Genomic DNA, 24,888 nt, shown 5'->3' with positions numbered 1-24,888 from the left:
GAAGAATATTCTAGCCGATCAAGTATTGCTAAGAATCGTGCTTATTTAATACCATGGATATTTTTTAGTTTATTATTCCAATAAATCCACATATATTCGCCGTAGTCTAAATCCAAAGCAGTTTATATTCTTATTTTTTCCTATTTATTAAACATGTGAAACTCAAAATTAATTATTTAAACACTTCGAGGTAACCCACCACAGCAATAGCGAAGAGACAAATACGTTTATTTCCAAAGATGAATCCATTCCCATTAACGCTAAGCTTGCCTCCATACGCTAAGCCTTCTTGGAAGCGGGGAGATCTCGATGGCGGCAATCGGATTACCGTGGGTTGGGTCTCCGGTCACGCTAATGTGTACCACCCGACATTACTTCTCATATTGACGTTGACGTGCGAAATCAGCTGTTCAGCAGCAAGCCAACCTCAGCCCACCATGTAGACCCCCATCTAGGGTAGACCTCCCTTCATAGTTTCACACCTCACAGTCCCTGATATCTATTATCCCAGACCGAATTTTGAAGAGCCAGATTATACAATTTATAACCCCCAGAGAAATATGGCATGGTGTTTCGTCTCTCCTGCCTCTCGCGGGATTGGATTCGCGCTCACAAGGCACCTCCTGCAGACTACGAAGGCTCCCATCCTGGCCACCTCACGTAGCAACACAGAAGATGTGCGGAACTCACTTCTAGACGGCCTGAAGAACGTAGATGTCGACCGTCTGACTGTACTGGAGCTCGATTGCGTTGGTAACAGCCCCCTCCCCATCCCAGACATCCCCTCGACCACCCTCACAAGAAGCCCATCTCTAACGTATCCCGCCACCACACAGACGAATTCACAATCTCCACCGCCGCCGACCAAGCGCGCCAGATGTTCCCCCCCGAAACGCACCACCTCCGCCTCGCCTACGCCATCCCCGGCGTCCTGCACCCCGAGCGATCCCCCGGCCAAATCGACTCCCACCACGCCCTCGAGAGCTTCAAAGTCAACACCATCGGCCCGCTGCTGATCCTCAAGCACTTCTGCGACTTCCTGCCTCGCAAGAACGCCGTCCTCGAGGGAGAGGTGGGACTTCCTGAGCGCGCGGTCTACGCTTCCATGGGTGCTAGCGTTGGGAGTACGACTAATAATATTATGGGTGGTTGGTACTCGTATCGTGCGAGCAAGGCAGGGGTTACGAGTCTGGCGAAGTCGTTTGATTTGTATCTCCAGGGGGTGTCGGGGGATAATGCGATTTCGATTGCGCAGCACCCTGGTAGTGTGAAGACGGAGTTATCGAGGGATTATTGGGATCGTGTGGAGGAAGACAAACTGTTCTCGCCGGAACTTGCGGCGGAGAAATTGGTTGGTGTCGCTGGTAGCGTGGGCTTGAATGGGAGAGGCAAGTTCTGGGATTGGAGGGGGGAGGAGGTTAAGCCGTAGTTTATCTGTTCAGGGGTAATTGTATAGTTTTGTCGTGGTTATGCCGTGGGCTACCGGATATAGAATGCAACACTTATGTGCTACAATTCCAATCCTCTGGCCAAATTCGAGCTACTGGTCGTGTCACACATGTAGGTAGTAACTAATCGCAAATCTGCCCTTCACAGCAATATTAAAATGAAGGCCCTTTCACTCCCTCGCCATAACGATGCGGGAGTCCGAACTATAATTTACGCTCCCTAACGTAGTGTCGTATGTATGAAGAACGCCGATGAATGCTGGTCGCTAAAATGTCTAGTACGCCTAATGATGTTTTGAATACCAGTTTATGTCGAGCAACCGTCAGTATTGGTTTAACGTGGTCGAGGTTTTGCTGGCAGGAATGGGTCGGCAGCAGGCCTTCTTTTCAAGATTTTAGGTCGTGGTGGGAGACCTGAGGGTGGCTTTGGACGTGAAGAACCCTATATATGATGTTAGTTACCTGCGAGTTGACTTGAGCTGCATACGTACATTGGATTCGCCGCCTAATGAACTATTGCTGTTGCGTCTTCCTACCTGTGGCGGGGGAGAGACTTTCGAGCGCGGTTCGCCCTCAGACTTCGGCTCTACTTTGGCTTTCAGGACATCTTTCTCATATTTATCAGGATTCAAGATAGGCGTTAGACTTGGTCTCCTCGGCAATCCTTTGGATATAGTAGGCACCTACTGTCGTTAGCAATCAAAATAGAAAACAAAAAGGTGGTATCTGCTTACCTTCTTTGGTGGGCCTGGACTACCAGTCGGGGACGGTTCTCTTGAACGTTTTGGCGTTTGACTCGTCTGAATCACCAAATTCTCCTTGGGAGCAGCTTTGACGGTTGGACGCACTGCTGAGGCCCCATTTCTGGGTTCTCCAGGTTTATAGAGCCTAGGACCTTCGCCAACAGGCGCCGCATTACTGACCCCTTTGCCATTCGAGACTTGTTTCCGTTCGACAATATTAGGGGCATCGGTCATAGGGACATCTTGAGGTGATGGTTGGCGACTGTCTGTATTTCCATCAAGGGTCTTGCCGGAGTCGACATCTTCCATTTGCACGTCCTCAATGGCTAACTGCTTGGGGACCTGGGGTTGTTTGGCAGATGCCACTCTCAGCATGCTCAAGACATCCCCGGAAGTAAATCGATCTCGCCTCTTTGCATCTTGAATCATGTTCGACCAGACTCGATCGCGCTGGAGGGTGCTGGAATCTCCAATAACCCAGAGAGAAGACTTGGCACGAGTCAAACCGACGTTCATACGTCTCACGTCTTTCAAGAAACCAACACCACCCATTGTTCGCACGCAGGAGAAAATGATCACCTCAGCTTCGCGACCCTGGAAGGCGTCCGTCGTATTGGTATCGATGTCATCCAGGATGTCGTCACCGTACTCCCGCTGCAAAGCGAAGCGGATCTCGCGAAGTTGGCCCTTGTATGGTGTAATAATGCCAACCTTGCCCTTGATATCGAAAGAAGGATAATCTGTCTTAAGTCTCTTATATAGCTGCAGGGCAACCTTGATCTCGTCGTAATTGACCATCGAATGGCCCCCCGAGCGACTCGAGGTACCCTTGAGATCGAAAAACCGGTAAGGGCCAAGCAGGGCGCTTGCGTGCCACGGTTTCTGTCTTAACTTGTCTAGGCCAGCACCATCAACAAGTTCTCCGTCGTAAAACTCGCCTCTTGGGAAGGAGCTGATCTCCGGATGCATACGGTACTGTGTGTCCAGTAGATGGATCCGGTCCGGGTGATTCTTTTGCATGCGCTCGAACAAACTCTGGTCATAACCAAATTCTGCGGCAACTGTAGAGAGGACAGTGGGGGGGAGTTGCTTGGGATCACCGACCAATATACACTTGGTACAATTGTACTTCAGTGGAATCAAGGCACTCATTTCAATAGATTGAGCGGCTTCGTCGATAATGACTGTCTCAAACTCAACGCTTAATTTCTTGAACATCTCATGCCCACTGCCACTGAGTGTCGCGCATAATACATGTGCCCCGTTGAGAATCTCTTGCTGTATCCGCCGACGATTAATTTCGTTATCTCGAGCAACCGTATTGCCGTTATCCTTGTCCTCGTCGATCTTGGCACCAATCCTCGTCTGGTCGCGCTTTTTCCCATCAATATCTCTCTGGAGTCTGAGTTCCACCGTCTTCTCTCCCTTTGTGCGAGCTTCTTCCTGTTTGGACCTGAGGGCGGCAAGTTCCTCCTTAATTCGCCCGGCTTCTTGATGTAATTTCTGACGCTCCGGAACGACCGCACTGCCGTTTGCATTGTCCTTTTCGATTCTGGCATCCGTCAGGGCTTCAAGAGTCACGTCTCTCACATTTGAGTTGATGGCATCACTTCGTCCAAGTCGGAGGACGTTGATCTTGTGATGGTTGCCTTTCATATCTGTCACGCCTTCCTTCAACCTAGAAACTAGCTCGTCCACGGCTGCGTTACTTGGCGCGCAGACTAATAGTTTCTTCGCAATCGTATCCTTTTTCGGATCTGGCACACCTGAGGGCCGTGCGATTGAGACTCCTGGTCCAATGCCCAAGGTTGGCGACAGTATGGCGCCTACCATCGCAACGATGGTTTTCGTTTTGCCCGAGCCAGGGGGACCCTGAATCAGTGTAAATGCGTCGTTTTCCGTAGCGGACCAAATGGCCTTCGCCTGAGCTCTATTGACTCCGTAATGCTGTTGAACCGGAGACAGAGCAGCATCGGGGTAGTTGATCAGCGGAGATGGTTCGGCTTGTAGGATTTCGTTGCACAGATCATAGTATTCCATGCTCTTCAGAGCGGCGTACTCTCTCTCGATTGACGTTATGCTTGTAATCTTCACCCCGCGGATTTGGGTGTTGGGTGCAAGTGCAAGCCCTCCAGGCTTATTGACGGCTATGCCATTGAGGCGGTAGGATACCTCCACCACGTCCCTCTTGCGGTTGGTACGATATACCCTGGCCAGGCAATGGGGCGCCTCCTTGTTCTTCAGAGGCTCTTTGGCTCTGGAGAGCAAAACGATGTCACCCTCCCTAATCTTCGCCTCGCGGTGGTCGGCCATTGTCATCGTAGTACTGACTTCGTAGAATCTATCCACTGACATTCTGGTAACGACAGCAATGTCAAAAGCTTGGGAATTGGTTTCATCACGATCAGTTTTCAGTGATCGCCAGGCTTCCGCTATTAAGAGCGGATAAAACACCCCTCGGTAACTATCCGGAGTTTGGTAGGTGTTGGCTATTCTCACGCAACCAGTACCATTTGGAGGTCCATCGCCGTCCCAGAATATGTCCCATCTAAGAATGTCGAGATGGAGATCAGTCATATCTGGCGTCAATCGAGCGCGCATATCCTTCTCAGTCCGCTTAATTTTCATTTTCTTGACAGGCTCCTGCTGTTTCCTCATCAATGCCCGTCGTCGCTCTGCCTCCAAATCGCTGGATTTCTTGGAGGCATCTCTCGTCTTCTTGAGCAAGGTCCTCCCGCCTTCTTCTTCTTCTTCCTCTGATTCTTCACTTGAGGATACCATCATCTCTCCCTTCTCGGGCGCATGGTCTTTCCCAATGATACCGAGGTTTTTGAGTCCGGAGCCTTCCCCTAGAACAGTGGGTGTCCTTAATGCCTTCGCCTTGGCAATAATTGCCGCGTCACGCAGCTTCTTCTCATCCTTTTCTCTTTGTCGTGACTGCTTGATGCTCTCGTTAGACCTGATGACAATGCTAGGTTTCATGGGGACCGGTTTCACTGCCGCAATTTGTTTGGCTTGCTGGCGCGCTCGTATTTGCTCCAATGTCCCCTTGCCTTGATCCAGCGTGCGAGATAAAGAACGCACATCTTCTGATATGGAATTGTCTGGAAGGCCTGACTTGCTCTTCCATTGCTCAACATCGATGACACCTTGCTGGCCTCTGAGTGGTTTCCCCGTTGAGGAAGGTTCATATTTGACGCCATTTGCGGATTTCGACCAGGCATCAATCTTTCCCTGCGTCTTGGAAACGGAGGGCTTCTGCTCGATATATTTGACGCCACTATGCTCTTCCTTGGCTTTACGTAGCTCAGCTTTCTGCTGTGGAGTCAAGACTGTCTTGATTCTGTCAAATGTCACCCTGTCGATATATTCCAGAGACCTATCATCAACCTCCATATCGAATTCTCCGAGACGACGAAGGATCTTGCTGATAAGGCTGACCACAGTAGAGACAAGATATTGATCCTTCAGCCGAAGCCATTTAACGAGACTTGTAGTTGCCTCACAAGGTTGCTTTAAAACGACTTTTCTTGCAGTGGCCAGAGACATGACTTCTTTTGAAGCTGGCGTGGTATCTCCAGAGCCGTTGCTGAGAACATTTGCCACGATGTTGTATTCTTCGAAGAGAGCTTCTGCATATTCCATAGCGTCGCGGCAGAAATTGACCAAGATATCGGTGTCATAATATTTGCTCCATTGTTCAACCGTCTGAAACGACGTTACAATGGCTTGCCACTGCTCCGTCCACCAGGTTCTAAGAGATATTTGTTCCTTTAGAGAGAATGAGGATTTGCTGCGCAAGAGACCGCTTTGAGGGTTGCAAAGCCCACCCAAAACATCGCGTCCCGTCTTGAGAACATTTGGGACAGCCGCAAAGGTTCGGAACTCATTGATCTTCCTCGCGGCAGATGCCAGCGCCATCAATGGCGTGTCCATAAACTTTTCAAGAAGGACAGAAATAGCCTCCTTTCGGGTATCTGTCTCAGTGACAGCTTTGATTAACGCAACCGCCGCATCGTAAGTAGGTGCATGTGCTGAGGTGAGGCCGGCAAACAGTGGATTGGCCGTTGGTATACTGCCACAGAGGCGCCGAAGGTTTTCGAGACTAAAGTCACTAATGCGCTCAAAAACACTTGCAACAATCTCTGTTAGCTGGCCGAAGGCGCTGTTGAAACGGTTCATGTCTCTGTGTAATCCCTCTGGTTGGCCCTTCAGCATAAACTTCTCAAGGCCAATCAAAGGGGTGATTCCTCGCAATATGCTATCGGCCATCTTCATATCATTAACTCGGAATGAGTCAAGGACAGATTTCCAAATCGACTCCGAGTGGCTGTTCAAACCATGGTCCACGGGCTTGCCATTTTCCAAAGCGAGGAACTCCGCATTGAGAGATCTGCAATCAAGCAACAGCGCCAATCGAATGACTTGCAGGCCGGCTTCTGACAATTCTGTGTGCCCTTCTGTGCCTTCGGCGACTGTGGCACAGTTGACAATCATGTCTTTGAACTTATCAACTAGTCCTAAGACATTGTTGATCATTATAAATGACGTCGACGTGTTGATGGTGTATTCCTTTGAGGTAAATGTGGTCAACACGATATTCATCGTTGCCAATCCAGCCCGACAACACACGAGCTTGGATGAATCTGGGATGTGATCCTTTTGATAGCGACCCAGGAGGCTGACAAGCATGCTGTGGCACGCATCATATTGCTGCGCGGCTGGTAGAGATTCCACAAAAGGAGTAATCCAGGACGTTGCGCCGTAGGCATACTTATCATGACCTTGGTCATTGATGTGGGATCCAGAGAGAAGGCGTTCGAATGCTGGGGAATTGAAGACTTGTTCTGCAACGGTCGTTGAAGAAATAGTCCCGTATGCCGACCAGAAGGACTTCGAGGATTTCCCAAGAAGCATTATGAGTGCGTGGATAATGTTGGATAGAATATCCTCAGAGTCACAGGGGAGGTGTGCTAACGCCAGATGGTAGACATCGGGAGATACCTCCAACCCGCGCAGGGAATGAGTGATAAGGTCGCTGTCCAGCTTGTTGATGATGAGAACAAGCCCTTCCCAAAACCGCTGGATTTCTATCAATGAGCGGCCTGGGCCGGAAATGAACTGAATTTGCTCCACCAGAGCGTCTTGAACAGCCCACTCAAAGGTTTTCCTGTCGAGATCCTGAGGTGCTTTCCTCCAGCCCAAGCTGGCAAATTGACGGCGATGTTCGTCGGCATCGAAAAGGAAGCGGGTGGTCGCGGGGACAATGCCGCTGATCCTAAGCACTTTCGTTGTCTGGACCAGCCGGAGGACATCGCCGAGCGGAGTTAAAAGCTTCTCCATTAACTTGTGATATGACGGGCAGCATAACGCCTCATATAGCGCCGTAAGACCAACCTGATCAGTGGCCAGTGATCGCATAGTACGTTGAGCGACAGGAAGCGAGTTCAAAAGAGCAGCCGCTTTGTCAAGGCCTTTGTCGATTCGGGAGTGGTCAAACTGGTTAATAACCTCAGACAACTGCTCCATAACTTCCTCTGCAAATTCCTCAGACATGTATCCCAAGAATTCCTTCCTCGCGGTATGATAGTTTCGGACACATTGGTCGCAGGTGGATAAGAGCTCTGTTGCACGACGCTCGAATGCGTCCCCGAAACCTGCCTCCTCAGCCTGTTCGGGAGAAAACCCGAGTTTTATAGAAAAGCGGTATGTAATTTTCAGTCGCTTCTCTCCGTCTTCGATGCACTTGATCTTTGTAGCGGACGACGCATCTTCCTCATCGTTGCCTGGATCGCCGTAGTTTGTATAGTCCTCGTCGTTGAGTTTCGGGCAAAACCAATGTGCTTCGGGGGGGAACTCATCCATCTTCCTACTTTCATGTCAGTGAACTGCTCAACGTCTGCTAGTGAAACCGAAATAAATTACCCCTGCAGCTCCTGAAGCTCTTCATATATTCCCTCCATGGTGAGGCCTACGTCTGAACCCAGCGACGGGCGCCAGGTGCAGAATTGGGGTATAACAAGGATAGAATGGCACTTCGAGCACTATCATTGCTCAAATAATCATAGTAAAGAGCTTGAACGGGGCAATAGCAACTGAGATGATGATGAAGTGGATTATAGCAATTAAGTTCGTTTGCTCGGGAGAAGGCTGTGGTTGTGAAATGCAGGAAGCAAGACTCGGCCGGGCCTTGCAGTGGGTGGAGCTGGATTGGGCGAAAATGGCTAAACACAAGAGACTGCAAAGTAGAATCGTGAAGTGGAAGTGGAAGTGGAAGAGCAAAGGAATTATCCCAGAAAAGAAATCTTAAGCAGGTCCGCCGGTGGTGGGCGGATCCCTGTGAATCTGAAGATTTCGAAACGGGGTATATATTTGGAGCTGAGGTTGACGCGACCAGCGAAGTTGGCCGCCGAGGAATTTGGAGAGGTCGCGATAAAGTTCGCCGATAAGATAAGCCCTGACACGAACCAGTGCTTGGCGTGGTAGAAGTCACGGGATGATATTATATGAGAGGCTTCGGTGAAGAGCCAACTGGGACCGAGATATTAGAACGTTTAAGGTCTTTGTTCTGTTATAATTCCTGGGCTCGATTGTTCTTTGTGAAGGTGGTTACTTCCGGGTCCGATTGTTTTATGTGGCCGCTGGGAACGGTAGATTGAAGGGTCTCTGGATTCCAGGGAGATATACTGTACGGAAGACGTGGAATTGATATCAGGGTTCAAATAGACAATACCGGGTCCAGGGACATTTTAATACTAAATACAAAAGAGATGTACAACATCATGATATCAGACTTCAAATAAGCCGCGCTTGGTTGGATGGTGATTTTACACTGAGTTCGAGGGGGATATACTACAGTACTACAGGGCATGGGGTTGACACTAGAATGAATTCACGTATGGATCTCAAGAAATAATTCAAACCGTATTGTACTGTTCATGTTCGCACTTGTATCTACAAAGGACAAATTACACTCTCTATGCGTTTTTTCAAAAAAGAGAAACAACCCTTTCCCCAAGCCAAGCCCAGGCAAAGTCCAAAGTCCCATCCCTTCAAGCGCAGGCAAAATCCCCCACACTCTTTATACAACACCACCACCTTTCCAGGGCCGCTGCCTGTGCAGCGCAGCCCCCTCATTCCCAGAGAATAAAAAAGGAACCATAAATCATGACCACTGATGCAACGCCGACATGCGCCAAACTGAATGCCGCAAGAACAGCGCAGAGTAGATTGCTCATCCAAATCGTGAATGCTTGGATATCCCCGGCCCAGGATGGCCGCACAAACAAAAAAGAGCACAAAGGAAAAGAAAAAGAAAAACTTGGAGGCATTAATGTACAAACACCATGTCGGGGACGGCTAGAATCGTAAAACCCGAGGCTGCCTTCACGGCTACTCGTCGGAGAAGCGGCTCATTTTGCTGCGAATGGGACCGAATGAGTGGCTGGACTCGACTTGGGTCAACCTGGCTGCGGTGGTGAAGTCGCGGCTGGCTTCGAAGCTGGGGCGGCAGCGGTCCATTGAGGCGCGCATGCGGTCGAAGGATGGCCTGGGCCTATCGCTAGATAATCGCCGATGGTTGGGGTTTTCCATCGGCGGCTCCAGGGATATCCGGTGCCTGGTGTAATCTGTCCCGTCGCTGTTATTTTGACTCCGAGGGTTGTGGGTTGTGGTAGTTGGAGCCATTGATGGTGCTTTGAGTGGGCGTCGGTCATCGTCGAAATACGAAGGTTGCTTAAGTGGCTCTACCAGGTCTGACGAGGTTGCAGATGAGTCTACTGTCTTTGGCGGACGCGATGATGATGATGATGATTCATCGTCGAGATAGTCGAACTTTCCTTGCCTGACTTGTTCGCGGATAATATCGACATCGTAAGGGAAGTAGACCTTCTGAACAAACTTGACGGTAAAGCGAGGTAGCAGACAGATGATCACCATAAGGAACGTAACGGCCCAGAAAGATGGTTGGGCGAAAACCTGAGCAGCTGCCTGGTAGAAAAATACCGCCGTGCTGACCGATGAACCCCATACGCCGACCCAGAAGAATACGAGCAGGCAACTGATGGCCACCAAAAGGACCATCAGCCAATCCCACCTGTAACAGTTGAGGAGGATATAAAAGTTGACGACGATAACGGCTCCGCATGAAACGTAAACGCCGACTCTGTTGCGATCTCCGACGTCCTGTCCGCCTGATGTAACGAAGGTGCCAGGAGCGAAAAGGAGGTATACGACGAAGAAGCAAATCACTGATTGATAGGTTCCATCAAGCATGTATAGCCTGTAAATATGTTAGTCCATAAGTTTTTTTTTATTTAAAAGTAGATCAGTGTAACTTACCAGAACTTCCTCTGCGTCCACTCCTTCCGCTCGATACCGCGGCGGTAAAGCTGGGGAACAGCTAGTGAGATCTTGTCGCTAACATCCTGATCCAGCACACCCATGAATATAACCGGCAGAGAGCTGAAAGCCAGATTGTAGAGCAAGATGAAGGTGTAATCGTATAGGTACGCCTGGTCGAAATCCGCATAAATCTGATACCAAAAGAGGGCGGCGGTCCACACTAAATTCTTGTAGAAGAAATTCGCAATGGTATCTCCCACACGGCGGTACGACCAACGGCCGTGCACCAGGATAAGACGTTGAAGGAAGCGGAACTGGCCAATGGCATAATCAGACGACATGACGGCCTGTCTTCCTTCCTCTCCAGCAATTCCAACTCCGACGTCAGCCTCTTGAATCATGGCAACATCGTTGGCACCATCTCCAACAGACAGTGTCATGACATCAAGTCCAGTCTTCACCATCTTCACGACCGCGGCCTTTTGTGCAGGGCTGACACGACAGCAAAGAACCGATTTGCACTGTTTGCAAAGCAGGAGGAACTTCTGTCGTAGGGTTTCGTCAAGGACAAGCTTCAATGAGTCTCCATCGATGACGATAGCGTGAGTGGGCGCAGGAGCCTCGTGGTTCTTCATTGCTGCTTGAAGCTCCTCATCCGATCCAGTCATGTTAAAAGTCTGAAGATGCTGGTCGAGCTGTTCCTCAGCAGTACTTAGACTGTCATCCTCAATTTTGAAGATAATTAATTCCATGTCGTTGTTCAATAAATTGCAGGAAAAGCCAATGTTGATGGCCGTCTCAACCTTATCGCCAGTCAGAACCCACAACTTGATACCAGCCTCAGCAAGCAGAGCAATGGTATCTGGGACGCCTTCTTGCAAACGATCCTCGATGGCGGTTCCTCCGAGTAGAGTAAGTTCCTGTTCGATCATCTCGGACACGCGTTCTAACTTCTCCTCTCGGTCATTAATGGCAGCTGCGGCCAGCTCATGCTCCTTATTCCATATTTGATATTCTTCTTCGCCCAGAGTTCTTTGCGCAATGCATAGTGTTCTTAGACCTTCCCTAGCGAACATTTCCAAATGTTCCGCCGTTGATTGACGAAGCTCCTTCTGTTCGCCAGTCTTCAAGCGAGCATAAATGGTACTATCTGCACCCTTGCAGAACAGCATGATCTTCCCATCTGGCATCCGGATAATAGCACTCATGCGCTTGCGCGTTGAGTTGAATTCTAGCGTATTCAAGACAGTATACTCCTGTTCGTCGCCAAGAACGTTGACTTTTATTCCGTGATGTGAGTTCCCAACGACTGTGAAGCCGACATCCCTTGCTGTAGCAACTAGGGCCGCCTCATCTGGAGACTGGGCCTTGAACTCCATTTTGGGTGGATCTCCTGGTGTAATTTCGGCGATGACACTGTGGCATAGGGAAAGCGCCAGCATAAACTGTCGGGTCGCTTGTTTTTGCTCTTCTCCTGACTCACCGCCAAGATCAGCGATGTAGTCGGGGGCGACAAAGGTTAGATCATCATCGTGAAGATAAGGGTTATTGTGAAGCTTGCGCGTCTCTGCGATCATTTTCACGCGTGCTTCGGCAATCTGCACCTGCGCTTTAGCTGCCTCCTTCACGACGTCAATGCCTTGACGACGCTGCATGCCAGCTTGGGCTTCGGTGTAAGCTTCTCCGTACGGAATTCCATTGACAGTAGCCTTCTTGAATTCCATAACATTCTGCGTCAATGTCCCAGTCTTGTCGGAGAAAATGTATTCAATCTGACCGACATCATCCGAAATATTCCACGACTTTGGGGTGCATGGGTAGTCGAGCTTATCGTAGTACATGTGTATATCGCTGTAGATAAAGACCGCCTGGAGCGTTTTGATAATTTCCAAAGTGATAAAGAGAGCGATGGGGACCAAGTTCTGAAGTAAAATGACAGCAGCCCAAAACGTAATGAGCCCGGAGACAGGGGCTGCTGTATCTGGATAGTCGAAATAATGCAGCGACTTATCATTTCTACCCCAAGCAAGGCCCTCGAAGAGACCAGAAATGAAGCACATAAAGAAGAGAATAATGAAGTTGTACACAACGTTCCAGTTGAGTTCTCGTGCAATTCTTGAGCGCTTGGTAGGCGTCATTCCTGAGTTGAGCATAATCTTAGAATCGAATCCGGTGAACATGACCACACAAAGGGCCCACTCAGTATTCCGTAGATTGCAGCCTCGTAGGAGCATGTTGTTAATGGAGATCGGTTCTGCCATAGGTTGGCCTGGTCCGTTAGGGTTGCTCTTATCCTCCTGTGTCCAACGGGCGACAGCACTATATTGGTACAAGTTTGGTTGCGGAGGTTCACTTTCGATAACAAACTGGGCCTGTTCACAGTCCCTCGCATGTTTGAGCGACTGTCCGCACTGCAATGCATGCCGAAGCTTAAGATTAGTTTCGCCATCCAGATTCTTTGTTTCGACGTAGCAGGCCCCGTCCGGATCTGATGTCGCCAAAATTACAACATCGGCTGGGATCTGGTCGTCACTATAAATTCGTAGGAAATCTCCAACTTGAACGTTCTTCCAATAATCCTGATGGAACCTCGCCTTTTTAGATACAGGGAGGCGGCGGTTTACAACGTCGCCTTGGTAATGGCTGATAACCCTAGAATTGTCTGCTTCGAAGTCGGCTGCAGAGTCGAACGGGTTTGAGGACTCGCTGGTATCATGGCGAGGGTTTGGAGACGGAACAGGGGTCATTTGAATATCCTCCCTTGCAGATGCAAACGAAGTGCGCTGGGAGTATGCTGATTGGCGTCTGGTCGCAGTGGTTTCGTATGAGGCACGCTGGGTGTCCATTGCGCGCTCTCCATATGATTTCCCCTTCTTTCCCGAGTTGAGCTTGAAGAGGGCCTTTATCGCCAAGTATATTATCTTGATGCCTTTTGTTGTGGCTTTCTTTATCCTTCGCCATAATGAGACGTCACCCGAGCTGATGTTGACATTCGTCCATTGCACGAGGCGGTGGACCGTGGAATTGTTGAGTTCATTATCGAGAACAGTTCGTCGCCAATCTTCGACGGCATCCTTCACAGCTGTAATGACAACGACGACAATCAGAGGTACAGCGTTGAGTCCCGGGTTAACAGCACCAAAAATGCTGAAGATCTGTCGCACAGAATCAGCGAGTGAGATTGATTGGGGTGGCTGGTGATACTTACGGAAAGGATAACGAGGAAAAGGAAATATATGTTCGCAATGTTGTGGAACTGGTGCCACAAGTTCTTCGGAATGAAACTCAATGGTGTGTACTTCGCCGTCCGAATCTTATTCCTCTCATAACGTGCTGTCGGATGGCCATGGGCATCGACAGCATTGGCTGGTAGTGTCATGTTGACGAACACAGAGCGAGGGCCAGGTCCGTCTTGACTCTCCTCAGTCGCTTCCACCTCTTCCTCTTCCTCCCCCTCTTCTACGACGGTGTTCATGACGCTGGGGTTGGTGGTGCTCTCAGCCCCACTGGAATCGCGCTTCTTCTCATTCTGACCCTTCTGCAGGCGCTCAAGGATCGAAACCCTCTTGCGGCTACCCTGCCTCCCCTTCAGCTTTCGTGTGGCCCATCTGGTGCGTTTTGTAGGTGCTGGCGTTGTGCCATCCTCGGGATCCTCGTGGTCCTCAGGGCGAGGCTGGTCGGCCATGGCGAGGAGGTATTGATTGGGCTACTGCCCGGCTTCTGTCGAGCGTCCGCCAGCGCTGTCGAGAATTATGCGCCTTCGTTGAATTCGATAGTGACGGGTATAGCGATCATTAATCTGTATCGTGTGTTGACAAGGAGGGGGTAGGTCGCAATTGCTAAAACCCGGGGTTGGGGTGGAGGTTATTTGTTTTATCCTACGTATCGCTAATACCGGCAGAAGCGGCGAGGTGGCAGCAGCGTCCGCGGCGGGGCAAGAGTAATGCAATGCACTAGAGGGCGGCAAAGCGGTAACAAAAATCAAAATTCGTTCGGGACCGAGACAGAGATGTTTTTGCGTGGCAATATGTCACAAAGAAGTTGATGATGATGATGCTATGAACCGTTATTTGCACCAATACGGAGGGGCGCCAAAGGCCAGACAACTGCTTTAGTTACTTCGGGAAGGCTGGATTTTTCCCGATGTAGATGTACATGTATAGATTGGTAGGGGGGAAATCCTACGTAGTAAACTCGGCGAGGAACATCAGCAAAAGTTCAGAAAAGTCAAAAAGTTAACACCAATCAACGCCTATAATGACATATTGTGCAAAGTCTCCTTTCGAGTCGAACGACTGAGCTTAAGTACTGGTACTGGACTACAGGTACGAGATGTGTAAGCACTATGAACGAGTTAACTCAAGACTCTCAGGCTGGGCCATTTGCTGACATTCTTTATCCCAAGTACGTACGTATTGGATACAGGGCGGTATATCCAGTAAGTTACAGTGTAATTATACAGTAATTATACAGTTACAATCTATATATATGGTACGACCAACAACCTACTATGGCTCATTGACTTTTGCCCCTATCCATTCAATTAGCCAGTGCATGAGAGTAATGTTTCAAATCATATATTCTCAAAGATCTTCCAACACAGTGGCACAATTGTACCCACTACTCTCCCCATGTCTCCATAGTAAAGTTGAAGTAGAGAAGTTTAGCCCCTTGGAGTATCGGAGATCATGGAGCAGAAAGAAACATCCGAAACCCGTATCAGCTCTACAAAAGTACAACATTTACTCTGTAAGCCCAGGGACTTGGCAATATATGGAGTTAAGGGGAAATTTGATGACCCCCAAACACGAAGTTGGCGTTTAATAATATGCAAATGTAGTATAATTTCGGGTAGATTGGATAAACCCCCCTCTTCGACACCTTGGTGGCCTTAACTCCCTCCCTATCTACGAACTTTAGTCCGTATCTAGTCCAATATACGTATACGGGTACGCTTAGTCATCCATCGCGGACCAACGACAGCTAAACTCCGTAATATCTTATGATTGTTCGTTTGTTCGTCTCATTCGTCGTACATGTGTGTTCTTCTTTCCTTCTATTTCTCTGTATGCTTACGTACGCCTCATCTCGTTCTGTTGCTGCGCCGCAAATCATGTCTCGGTGTCGGTGAATGCCCAGCCTTTAAGTGCAGCCGGGTTATAGGAACAGAAAATGCTGAGCAGGATGATCAGCGATTTGCATATGATAATCTAAGAATATACCCACTAGACGCCTGCACTGGTCGGTATGACACGAACCCTCTCTGCTGTGAGTTTAGAACAGCCTCCACACTGTCCTGAACAATCTCGTGAACAACAGTACTAGCCATACGAGTCAAATTACTACTGTGGCTGAGAGGAAGCCACAACGCCGCCTACGACTGCAGTCAGACACTGGAGCTTGACAACAACAATACCGACAACAAGTCAATGGCACAGCTTTCGGGCTTTACGCATTTTATGCATATTTGTTAGGTGTGCAAGTCGAATAAAGTATTTCAAAAGCAATGATTCTCCCACTTCAGCGGCTGACCGCCCGGGTCACGGGAAACCATCGCGCTTCGCGTCTCCCTATCGCGAAACCGCGTAAAGCACTAAGATAACAGAAGGCTGCTGGTTTGTGAGCCTTGCTGCCCCTCCTTCCAATCTTCCCCACCACATACATTCTGTAACCTTACTCGCCATGCTTTCATGACGTAGCGTAGAGCCAGACGGCTGTGTTCGAACATGCCGCCAAAAAAAGACAAGTTCCCTCCTCAAAAGGGCAATATTTACCAGTTCTTCAAGCCAGTACCCCCGAAGCCACAGACAAAAGACGCCACGACCAATGTCTCTGATAAGCCTTCTATCACCATCACCAAGAAGGAGAATGAACAGCCCATATCCCAATCTGAGCCTGCCGACGCACAGCCCTTATCTAGTGATCCTCAGATGACCAGCCAGCTCACCATCGAGGACTCGGACGAAGAGAGCGGCCTCTCTGATACAAGGAGTGATATATTAGAGCTTTCGGAGCCCCACGCCGCCTCTCACCCTCCCACAACCGTCGCCGACAGGGAGAATGGACTTTCTCTACCCCACCCCAAGCCTGCCGAAGCGCAACCCTTCTCTAGTCAACCCCGGATGACCAACCAGCTCACCATCGAGGACTCGGACGAAGACAGCGACCTCTCTGATTTAGGCAGTGATCCATCGGAGCCTTCGCCGCCCCATATCATCTCTTACGAGCCGGCTTCAACAAGCACACCCGCCGGGGAGCTACCAGCTGCGGCTCGCACGGCTAGAGCCAGGACAGCACCGCACCTCAAACCAACGCCCAAGCTAAAGACAAAGGACTCCGGAAGCAGCCTCTCTGATACTTATTCCACAACTACCACCAAGAGCAAAAATGAACACTCGCCGCCCAAACCCCAGGCTGCTCATGCACAATCTGTCCCTGCCAAAACCGAAATGACCACTGGCCAACAAAAGTCCTGGGACTCATTCACTAAAGATGACGGCTCCTCTGGTTCGGACTCTGATCTGCCAGATCTTTTCACGCCCCCCACCACCTCTCAAAATCCCACGAGGAGCACACGCAAATTACGAGATACCGGTTCCACGACTAAATACAGGGCACCACCGTACGCCTCTCCGTTAACGGTCCAACCAAAACATAAATACAAATTCAGCATCACGTCGCTGGTCAGCCAGTCACAGAGGCACGAGGCTACAGAAGCCAGCGCGCAGAGAGCGAAGACTATATTAGACGAGCCAGGGAACGGGGAAGAGGCAGGGCAACAAGATGACAAGGATGCACTGTTGGAATCAATGATTGCAGATAAGGATGCCGACAGCGCGGACAAGATCCTGCAAGCCGTTGCGCGCACTGAGGCTACATCGACGGAGAAGAGATGGTACTTCTTTGACCCTGACAGCAAGACGCCAACCAATAAGCCAACAGAAACCCCAGCCAATATTTCAAAGATCTATCAGAAATGGAACCAGGGGGATAAGATAGCCAGAGACTCGACGGCTGCTTCTGGCGCTATGAGTAATGTGGCCCATGCCCAGGAAGAGCTTTCTGAAGAGAAATTCCTGTGGATTTTAGAAACGTCGTGCATAGAGCCAGCTACAGACCTCGAAGAGTCATACTTCAACGCCCTTCTTGCCGCCCCTGAAGCGATACGCAAATATCTTCGTCCAAAAACTGTTAAAGGAATGTTTGATCTATTAGGTGCGCTTCCCCAGGCAACCGATCGGAAGGCCAATGTCGAAGCTGTCGGTGTTTATAAAAAGGCGTACAAGGGGCGCGAATGGAATACTCTACAGCGCTATATAAAATTCCTCGGTGATGCAGCGAAGTTTGCAACTCCAGTTACATGTGCTTATACGATGTCTCTGCTAGCAAGGCTTTGCGCGGATAACCTTGTGAAGGAAAACTACTCGGTTTTATGTATCGTGCGTTCCGCTATGGGAGAGCTCTGTGATGCCATCGCAAAACATGATGCCTGGAAGATTTCAGTATGTGCTTGACTTACCCCCAACACTCATCTACTAACTGAACTTGATAGTGCCGGAAAATATGCTCTAATATATATAACACTGTAGCTCAGGAGCCACTCTGCCTGCAAATTATTGAGTGCATTCCAGCCTCCAACCCTTGCCTACACGACCTGCGGAGAAGACTCTCCCTCGCCGTGTTCTGCCAGGACTGTGATCTGACCCAAAAGCCCGTGGAAGAAAAACTCGAGCTGCGAAAGCTTGTGCAGGTGCTAGGCAGCCCCAGGTTTCAAATCAACAGAGAGACAGACTATGTACAGCTCGCAGCGTTGATATCCCTCCTGGATATTGCCATCGGCGACGGGTCGGCGGTGGATTTTGACGTGAGCGATCCGCAAGCTGAGGAGGAATATAATTCCTGCCTCGATGAGCTCGCATACCAGCTTAAGATCATATGGAGTAGCATTAACGACCGCGGGACTTTGTCTCCATCACGTATCCACACAAAGCGGACGGTGGAAAAGTTACGGAACCGATTGCTAGAGACGATTCGGACACGTTTGAAGCCCAAGCAGAGTATATTTGACCTGCCGGGACAAGGAGGAGACAGGGAGGGCGCGCTGAAGCAGTCGGCTTTTATGACGAAGCACTTTAGGAAACCAATAACTAATGCATAATGGCTGGATGATATTAAAGCCTTGGGTCAAAGGCCGGAGTTCAAATAGATCAAATGATAATGTAGCACAGAGTATAAATTTAGAGCTCAAAATTTCTCTCAGCTTTCAACACGCTCCATGGTCGCTCTGCAGTGTAAATATATATCATACAATTCCAGGCTCTCCAATCTACGTCACATGCTCCCCAAAAAAGCAGCATCCCCACACGCTGTCCATCTATAAGACCCCTACATCACTCTCGGCAAGCAGCAGCCACTGAAATCACAAGACCGCTTAGTCGTAGAACTTCCTGTTCTCGTTCGCCCCGAACAGCGTCGTTCGGATGGCGGGTAAGGCGTTATCTTGGAGCAGCCTTAGGCGCTCATCCAGGGTATTGTTGATATCGATCTTACCACCACTTCCCACAATCGAGACACCACCCGCCCTGATCCCCATTAGTAAAGCTGCCTTCGCACAAGCAAGTAACAGGGAGCGTAAAAAACTCACAAATCGTCCTCGAGCAAGTTATCCTCATCCACGCTCGCCGCGATCTCCTTGTTCGTATTCTTCGTATACTCCTTCTCAGCCGCCTCCACCGCCTTCTTCGCAACCGCCACATCCGCCTTCCTCGTCCGCACCACCACCTTACTCTCATTCAACGCATACAAGCCCTCCAGCACCAGGTTCTTAAGGATCGTCTCATAGCGAGCCTTATCCTTCGTCACCTCCGGCAGCTTCTTCGCCGCCGCCTCAAAGATCCCATCGAGCAGCTCCTGGCGCGCGCTCAGCACGCGCAGCCGCGTCTTGTTGGAGACTGTCGAGGCGGTGATCTGCTGCGACATTGCGGCTGCTTTGGACTTCTTCTCGTACTGGGTGTCGATTGCGCTTTGCTCCTCACGGACGAGCTTGGCTTTCTCCATGGCGAACTCTTGGTCGGCCTTCATCTCGATCTCGTGGGCCTTCTCGTCGGCTTCTTGCTTGATGAAGGCGGTCATCTTCCTCAGCTCTTGACCCACCTAGGTCGGGGTTAGATGTGTGCTGTGCTGCATTGTTGGGGGAGGGGGGAAGGCGTACCTGGTCGTCAGACAATGCTTGTGAGTGCGACATCTTGGGCAATGAGACAGGGTCCTGGCACGTCGAGGCTGTGGTGTTGTAGAAAGTGCTGGTGCCGTAGCCAAGATGCGTGTGGTAGGTACGAGATGTGGTTGAGGTGTGGTGCTCAAGCTGGATCCTGGACAGATTAAGCTCCCGTTCCGATAAGCACCAAGCGCCAACCGATATGCGTCTCAAGGTGACACCCAAGGCCGCCAAAGTCAGGTGACAACCCCATTGAAACGGATGGTGAATGATCTCGTCAAGTGGGAGAATTGTCACGGGAGGCGATTTTCTTCTCATTAAACTACTTAAGAAGAAGAGTGTAACCTGCCCATTTTGGCAGTTCAAACAATTATTGTAGTCCTGTACCCTCAGTATCCGCTGCTGGCGCATGGCCGCTTGGAATTCCAAAATAGACTCGCGGCCGTACCACACCCATACAAAACGGCGTGGTCTCAGAACGAACCATCCGAGTGACACCGCCTTGGCCTGCCGGACCTGACCACCACGTTCCTTAGAAACCGCATCATTCCCACCACCCATTCTCACCACTCCCTCACCACCACCTCCAGGACGAGCTCAAAGACCGCAAGACCACCAGGAAACAAACAACATAGCTACGCAAATGAATACGAACCTCTACCGCTGAGTGATGGTGGGCCAGCTCGGGGATCTGTCGCCAAAAGGCAGTATAGCTGTAAGTCTTCGCCTTCCTCCTCCTCGTCCGAGGCAACAAAACAAACACACCCTCGCCCCTCGCCCTCCCTCTCCCCCCTCCCCAAACACACCCACTGACTTCTCCCCCCCCCATCCAGATCGGCATACTCGTCGGCCTCATCTCCACCAGCGTCCAAAGCCTCGGCCTAACCCTCCAACGCAAATCGCACCTCCTCGAAGATGAAAAAGCCCCCCACCTCACCCGCCGCCCCCCCCACCGCCGCCGCCGCTGGCAGCTCGGCATGGGCATGTTCATCATCTCCAACCTCCTCGGCAGCACAATCCAGATCACCACCCTCCCCCTCCCCGTCCTCTCCACCCTCCAGGCTTCCGGGCTGGTCTTCAACTCCATCTGCGCGACCCTCATCCTCGGCGAGCCGTTCACGCGCTGGTCGCTTGGGGGAACACTGCTAGTGTGCGCGGGGGCGGTGCTGATTGCTATCTTTGGGGCGATTCCTGAGCCGGCGCATAATCTGGATCAGCTCCTTGCGCTGCTGAATCGCACGCCGTTCATACTGTGGATGCTGGGACAGGCGGCGTTGGTGGCCACCATAACAGCCGTTGCTGCCTCTCTCGCGCGCTACTCCTCCCCGCGCGTGCGTCTCCTGCGTGGTCTGGCGTTTGGTTGCATCTCCGGGATCCTCTCAGCGCACTCCCTCCTCTTCGCTAAGATCTCCGTCGAGCTGCTGGTGCGGACTATAATCGACCACAAGAACCAATTCGACCGCTACCAAAGCTCGCTCATCCTCGCCACCCTCGTTACCCTTGCGTTAGTACAGCTATACTACCTCCACCACGGCCTCAAGCTTGTCTCGACTTCCGTGCTTTACCCGCTCGTGTTTTGCATATATAATATCATCGCTATCCTAGATGGGCTGATCTACTTCCACCAAACCTCCCTCCTCACGCCACTCGCTGCCTCGCTCATCGCATTGGGGACACTCATCCTCCTCTCCGGCGTCCTCGCCCTATCCTGGCGCCTCTCAGACGAACAATCCCCCCCACCTCCCCCCTCAGCCTTGACACCGGGTCTGGGCCTAATAGACGACGAAGACACCGACTCCCCCCTCCCCACCCCCCGCACCCCCGACGAAGAAACCGCCCTCCTCCCAAACCACAACCACAATCTTAACCACACCCACACCCCTTCCTCCCCCCTCCCCCGGGACTCCCCCTCCCCAACAACCGCAAAACTCGACACCCTCCTCTCCCACACCCTCACCGCCCGCACCGCCGAAACAGCAGCGATATGGGAAGAACTCCAGGACCGGGACACGCCGCGGCATAGTCTCGATTACGGGACTGCGGAGGGCGGCGGCGACGAAACGGCGGCGCGTCAGCGGAGGAGGAGACGCTCTACTGGGTTTAGGGGTTTCGTGCCGCGGGATGCACCGCGCTCGACGGGTGGGAGGGGCGTGTTGGGACGGTTGTTTGGGCGATGGGGACAGCGGCGACGGTCTGGTGCTGTTGCTGAGGAAGAGGAGGGGGAGGGGGGGACGTGGTGATTTTTTTGAGATGAGGGGGGAGTATATATGCAGATTTGGTGTTTGGGTATCCAGCGGGAGGGGTGTAATGGGTTGATTGATTGGTGGGTGGGTGGGATTTGTTGGGAGTTTTTGGGTGTTCCTTTTTTTGTGTGTGTTCGTGTTTGTATGTGTGGACCGCCCTGCCTAGAGAGAAAGGAGAGTATGAGAGGAGAGGAGAGGAGGGGGAGAGTTGGAAAGAATGGTGGATGAATGCATGGTAGTTGGATGGATGGATGGATGGATGGGTAGAAGAGATGTGGTGTACCTACGACATAGATTGTAGCGGCGGTGGTTTTGTATATAAGCCGGCTAGTTGTGGTGAATAAGGTGTAGAAATGCCATCTCCCCCCATCTTTTTTTCATCCTGACATATGGGGTGAGTTGAGTGCCTGCTTGAGTGGGTTGGGGGGTGTATATGCTGAGCTGGTTTGGAAGGGGGGAGAGGGGGGGGATTGATTATATACCGAGAGGAAGTTTGTACAAGAAAGACGCGGTTATAACATACATATCACCCATCTACACGCATAACATAAAGTCCAGTAGACATTAGTCACGTCGAAACCAGCATCGAAAGGGCAACACACCTCCATTCTCCCCCCTCCAAAGTCCTATATTACACTACAAAGCAGCCCCAGTAGAGTAGACTAGAAGCTCTCTCTCACGATGCCCAAAAGCCCATTTCACCGCCGATGTTGACGGATGAACCAAGCAAAACCAGCAAAAAACCCACGTACGTACGCCCCATTAAATGGATGAATGGATGAATGGATGGATGGTAAAATGCTATACGCCTCACACCAAAAAACCACAAACACATACGACATACAACATAGTGGCAAAAAAGACAAGACAACGAAGTGAAACTTGAGATAGTAGTAGCACAACACCCCCCTCCCCTCTCCTCCCCTCTCATCCCTCGCCTACCCGCCCGACCAGCTAAAGCCATTATTCACGATTCTTTCTCTCTATATCATCCATCCATCCCCCTCCCCTCCATCGTAGAAGTAGTCAGTCCCCCCCCATCCCCTTCCCCCCAGGCCAAACAAAATCCGCAAAATCGCCCCAATCAATCAGTCAATCAATCAATCAATCCCCACCCAACCCCCCCTTCCCAATCCCCCACGCCCACCTTCCCATACCATACCATCCCGCCCCCCCAAGCCCCAGCAGAAAGATTTATAAAAATCCACGCTACAGTCCCCGTCGCCCACTCTGACAAGTTGGCAACCACACCCGTCCAAGAACAACTGCGTGGGAAAAATATAAATCCGTTGCAGCGAGAGGACTAATGTAAGGACAATCAAAAGAAATATAAAGTTAACTTGAAAACGACGACGATGACACAGAGAGAGAGAGACATAGACGACACGAAGACGAGACGAGAGTAGCAGAGCGCAAAACAAGAGGGGATGAGGATGACCCTCCAGTTATCAATCCCATGGAGGCGAGGACACACAAAAAAAACATCAAGCACCAGTAACACCAACGGTCAGCAAAAAAAACAAACGGTGTGGGTTTCTTTTTTTTTTTGAGAAATAATTCCAATTGACGCCGGCGGCGCGGACAGGGAGGAGGAGTGCAGGCGGCGTCTCGCATTTTATAAACTCGGGTATCAGTTGTGTGGAAATAGTCGGCTTTTTGTGTCCGCAGCGAATGCAGGTTGATTATACGTGGATGTGGGTACGCTACACTCATGCCTGGTGCGAGTGCTGCTGCGGCATGCCGGCTTGTGGGGGCATGCCTGGGTAGCCCCCGCGCTGCTGCTGCTGCTGTTGCGCCAGATAGTTCTGGTAGGCTATTTGTTGCGCGTCGACGGGGAGGTAGTTGGGGTGCATGGGCGCCGTCTGCATGCCAGGCCTGCTTTGCTGGGCGGGGAGGTGTTGTGGAGCTGGTTCTTCGGGCGACTCGACGGGGTTTTGATCCTCGACGCCGTTCTCGTTGTTGCCGGCTGGCTCTGGAGCGTTAAGGCAGGCCTAAAATGAACATTAGTGACAGGTCAATTTGGTGGCGGCATGTGAGAGCGCATACCTGAATGAGGTTCTTGCCCTCAGCCTTGGTGACAAGAGGCTGAAGCTTCGGGGTGGTGAACGTATACACAAGTCCAGTCTCTGAGACAACGAGCAACAGGACTTGCGTGCCAGTCAGAACAGACAACTCGTATGCCTGGATAATCATTGTTAGCATGTTCGCGACCGAGAGTTTACGCGATTGACGCGTCGATTCGGGCGGGGACGATTGCGCACCTTCTTCATGATTCCGGCCTTGCGCTTGGAGAAGGTGATGTGACGACGCGACTTGTCGGCGATGAACTTGATCTCAATCTTCCTCCTCTCGCGCCCGGGCTTATCATCATCATCATCATCATCGTCGGCGGTGGATGGGCGTTGACGCTTCACACCACGGTTATCGGGCGCGGTCGCGGTGCCATTGCCCACGGCATGCGCGTCCTCGAGTACGGAAGGCGACGCCTGGTCGGGTTGTTGATCAGTAATGTCGGCCATTCTTAAAAGAAGCTTTCCTTTTGGGTGTGACGTGAAATGTTTTGTTCTGAATCGAGATAGCTGCCGATGAGCCTTAACTGCTTCTGGGGGATGTGTAGACAATGTGGAGAGTAACGGGTTTGGTTGGCAGAAACCTGGGTGCCGGCAATGCTTGATCGAGTCTGGTGTGGGAAGGGATGGATATCAGCCAGCGTCCAAGTGTTGGGGTTAAGCAGGAAGCGAGAGTCACGGTCGGTACGGCGGGGGGAGGGGGGGGGATTGGGGGGGGGATGGGTGAAGAGGTACGGCAGCGGTACAGCTACGGTAGGGCAGAAACGCACGGATGTGTGCTGTAGCGCGTTGTAGCGTGTTGTACCTGCCGTAGTGGGTTGTATGGGA

General features: G+C 51.0%; 7 protein-coding genes across 7 annotated transcripts; 3 read left to right on the top strand and 4 right to left on the bottom strand.

The window, feature by feature from the left end:
- Nucleotides 1-87: 87 nt before the first annotated feature.
- On the bottom strand, nt 88-8,581 carry SEN1 (DEAD-box type RNA helicase). The gene is made up of 4 exons (XM_018279955.2): nt 8,117-8,581; nt 2,183-8,060; nt 1,940-2,131; nt 88-1,890 (listed from the first exon to the last, which is right to left on the bottom strand). The coding sequence occupies exons 1-4, from the start codon at nt 8,152-8,154 to the stop codon at nt 1,783-1,785; spliced, it is 6,216 nt and encodes a 2,071-aa protein (XP_018125201.1). The 5' UTR covers nt 8,155-8,581; the 3' UTR covers nt 88-1,782.
- On the top strand, nt 561-1,429 carry VE01_10559 (uncharacterized protein; the record flags this gene model as incomplete). Its single annotated transcript, XM_018279956.1, has 2 exons — nt 561-753; nt 837-1,429. 2 exons carry the CDS (start codon nt 561-563, stop codon nt 1,427-1,429), a joined length of 786 nt encoding a protein of 261 aa, XP_018125202.1.
- A 525-nt stretch (nt 8,582-9,106) lies between the features above and the next one.
- Nucleotides 9,107-14,565, bottom strand: VE01_10557 (uncharacterized protein). The gene is made up of 3 exons (XM_018279954.2): nt 13,743-14,565; nt 10,532-13,689; nt 9,107-10,472 (listed from the first exon to the last, which is right to left on the bottom strand). Exons 1-3 carry the CDS (start codon nt 14,217-14,219, stop codon nt 9,584-9,586), a joined length of 4,524 nt encoding a protein of 1,507 aa, XP_018125205.1. The 5' UTR covers nt 14,220-14,565; the 3' UTR covers nt 9,107-9,583.
- A 1,578-nt stretch (nt 14,566-16,143) lies between these two features.
- On the top strand, nt 16,144-18,809 carry VE01_10556 (uncharacterized protein). The gene is made up of 2 exons (XM_018279953.2): nt 16,144-18,036; nt 18,087-18,809. The coding sequence occupies exons 1-2, from the start codon at nt 16,261-16,263 to the stop codon at nt 18,690-18,692; spliced, it is 2,382 nt and encodes a 793-aa protein (XP_018125204.1). The 5' UTR covers nt 16,144-16,260; the 3' UTR covers nt 18,693-18,809.
- VMA4 (V-ATPase V1 sector subunit E) lies at nt 18,725-19,892 on the bottom strand. Its single transcript, XM_018279952.2, has 3 exons — nt 19,746-19,892; nt 19,179-19,687; nt 18,725-19,116 (listed from the first exon to the last, which is right to left on the bottom strand). The coding sequence occupies exons 1-3, from the start codon at nt 19,776-19,778 to the stop codon at nt 18,966-18,968; spliced, it is 693 nt and encodes a 230-aa protein (XP_018125207.1). The 5' UTR covers nt 19,779-19,892; the 3' UTR covers nt 18,725-18,965.
- Nucleotides 19,893-19,995: 103 nt separating this feature from the next.
- On the top strand, nt 19,996-22,402 carry VE01_10554 (uncharacterized protein). Its single transcript, XM_018279951.2, has 2 exons — nt 19,996-20,463; nt 20,582-22,402. Exons 1-2 carry the CDS (start codon nt 20,419-20,421, stop codon nt 21,986-21,988), a joined length of 1,452 nt encoding a protein of 483 aa, XP_018125206.1. The 5' UTR covers nt 19,996-20,418; the 3' UTR covers nt 21,989-22,402.
- A 1,298-nt stretch (nt 22,403-23,700) lies between these two features.
- Nucleotides 23,701-24,510, bottom strand: MCM1 (transcription factor of the MADS box; the record flags this gene model as incomplete). Its single annotated transcript, XM_018279950.1, has 3 exons — nt 23,701-23,982; nt 24,038-24,172; nt 24,253-24,510. The coding sequence occupies 3 exons, from the start codon at nt 24,508-24,510 to the stop codon at nt 23,701-23,703; spliced, it is 675 nt and encodes a 224-aa protein (XP_018125199.1).
- Between the last annotated feature and the right edge of the window lie 378 nt (nt 24,511-24,888).

The sequence above is a fragment of the Pseudogymnoascus verrucosus genome (genome assembly GCF_001662655.1).
Source record: "Pseudogymnoascus verrucosus strain UAMH 10579 unplaced genomic scaffold scaffold_85, whole genome shotgun sequence".
NCBI lineage: Eukaryota > Fungi > Ascomycota > Leotiomycetes > Thelebolales > Thelebolaceae > Pseudogymnoascus > Pseudogymnoascus verrucosus.
This window is presented reverse-complemented; position numbering and strand designations above follow the sequence as displayed.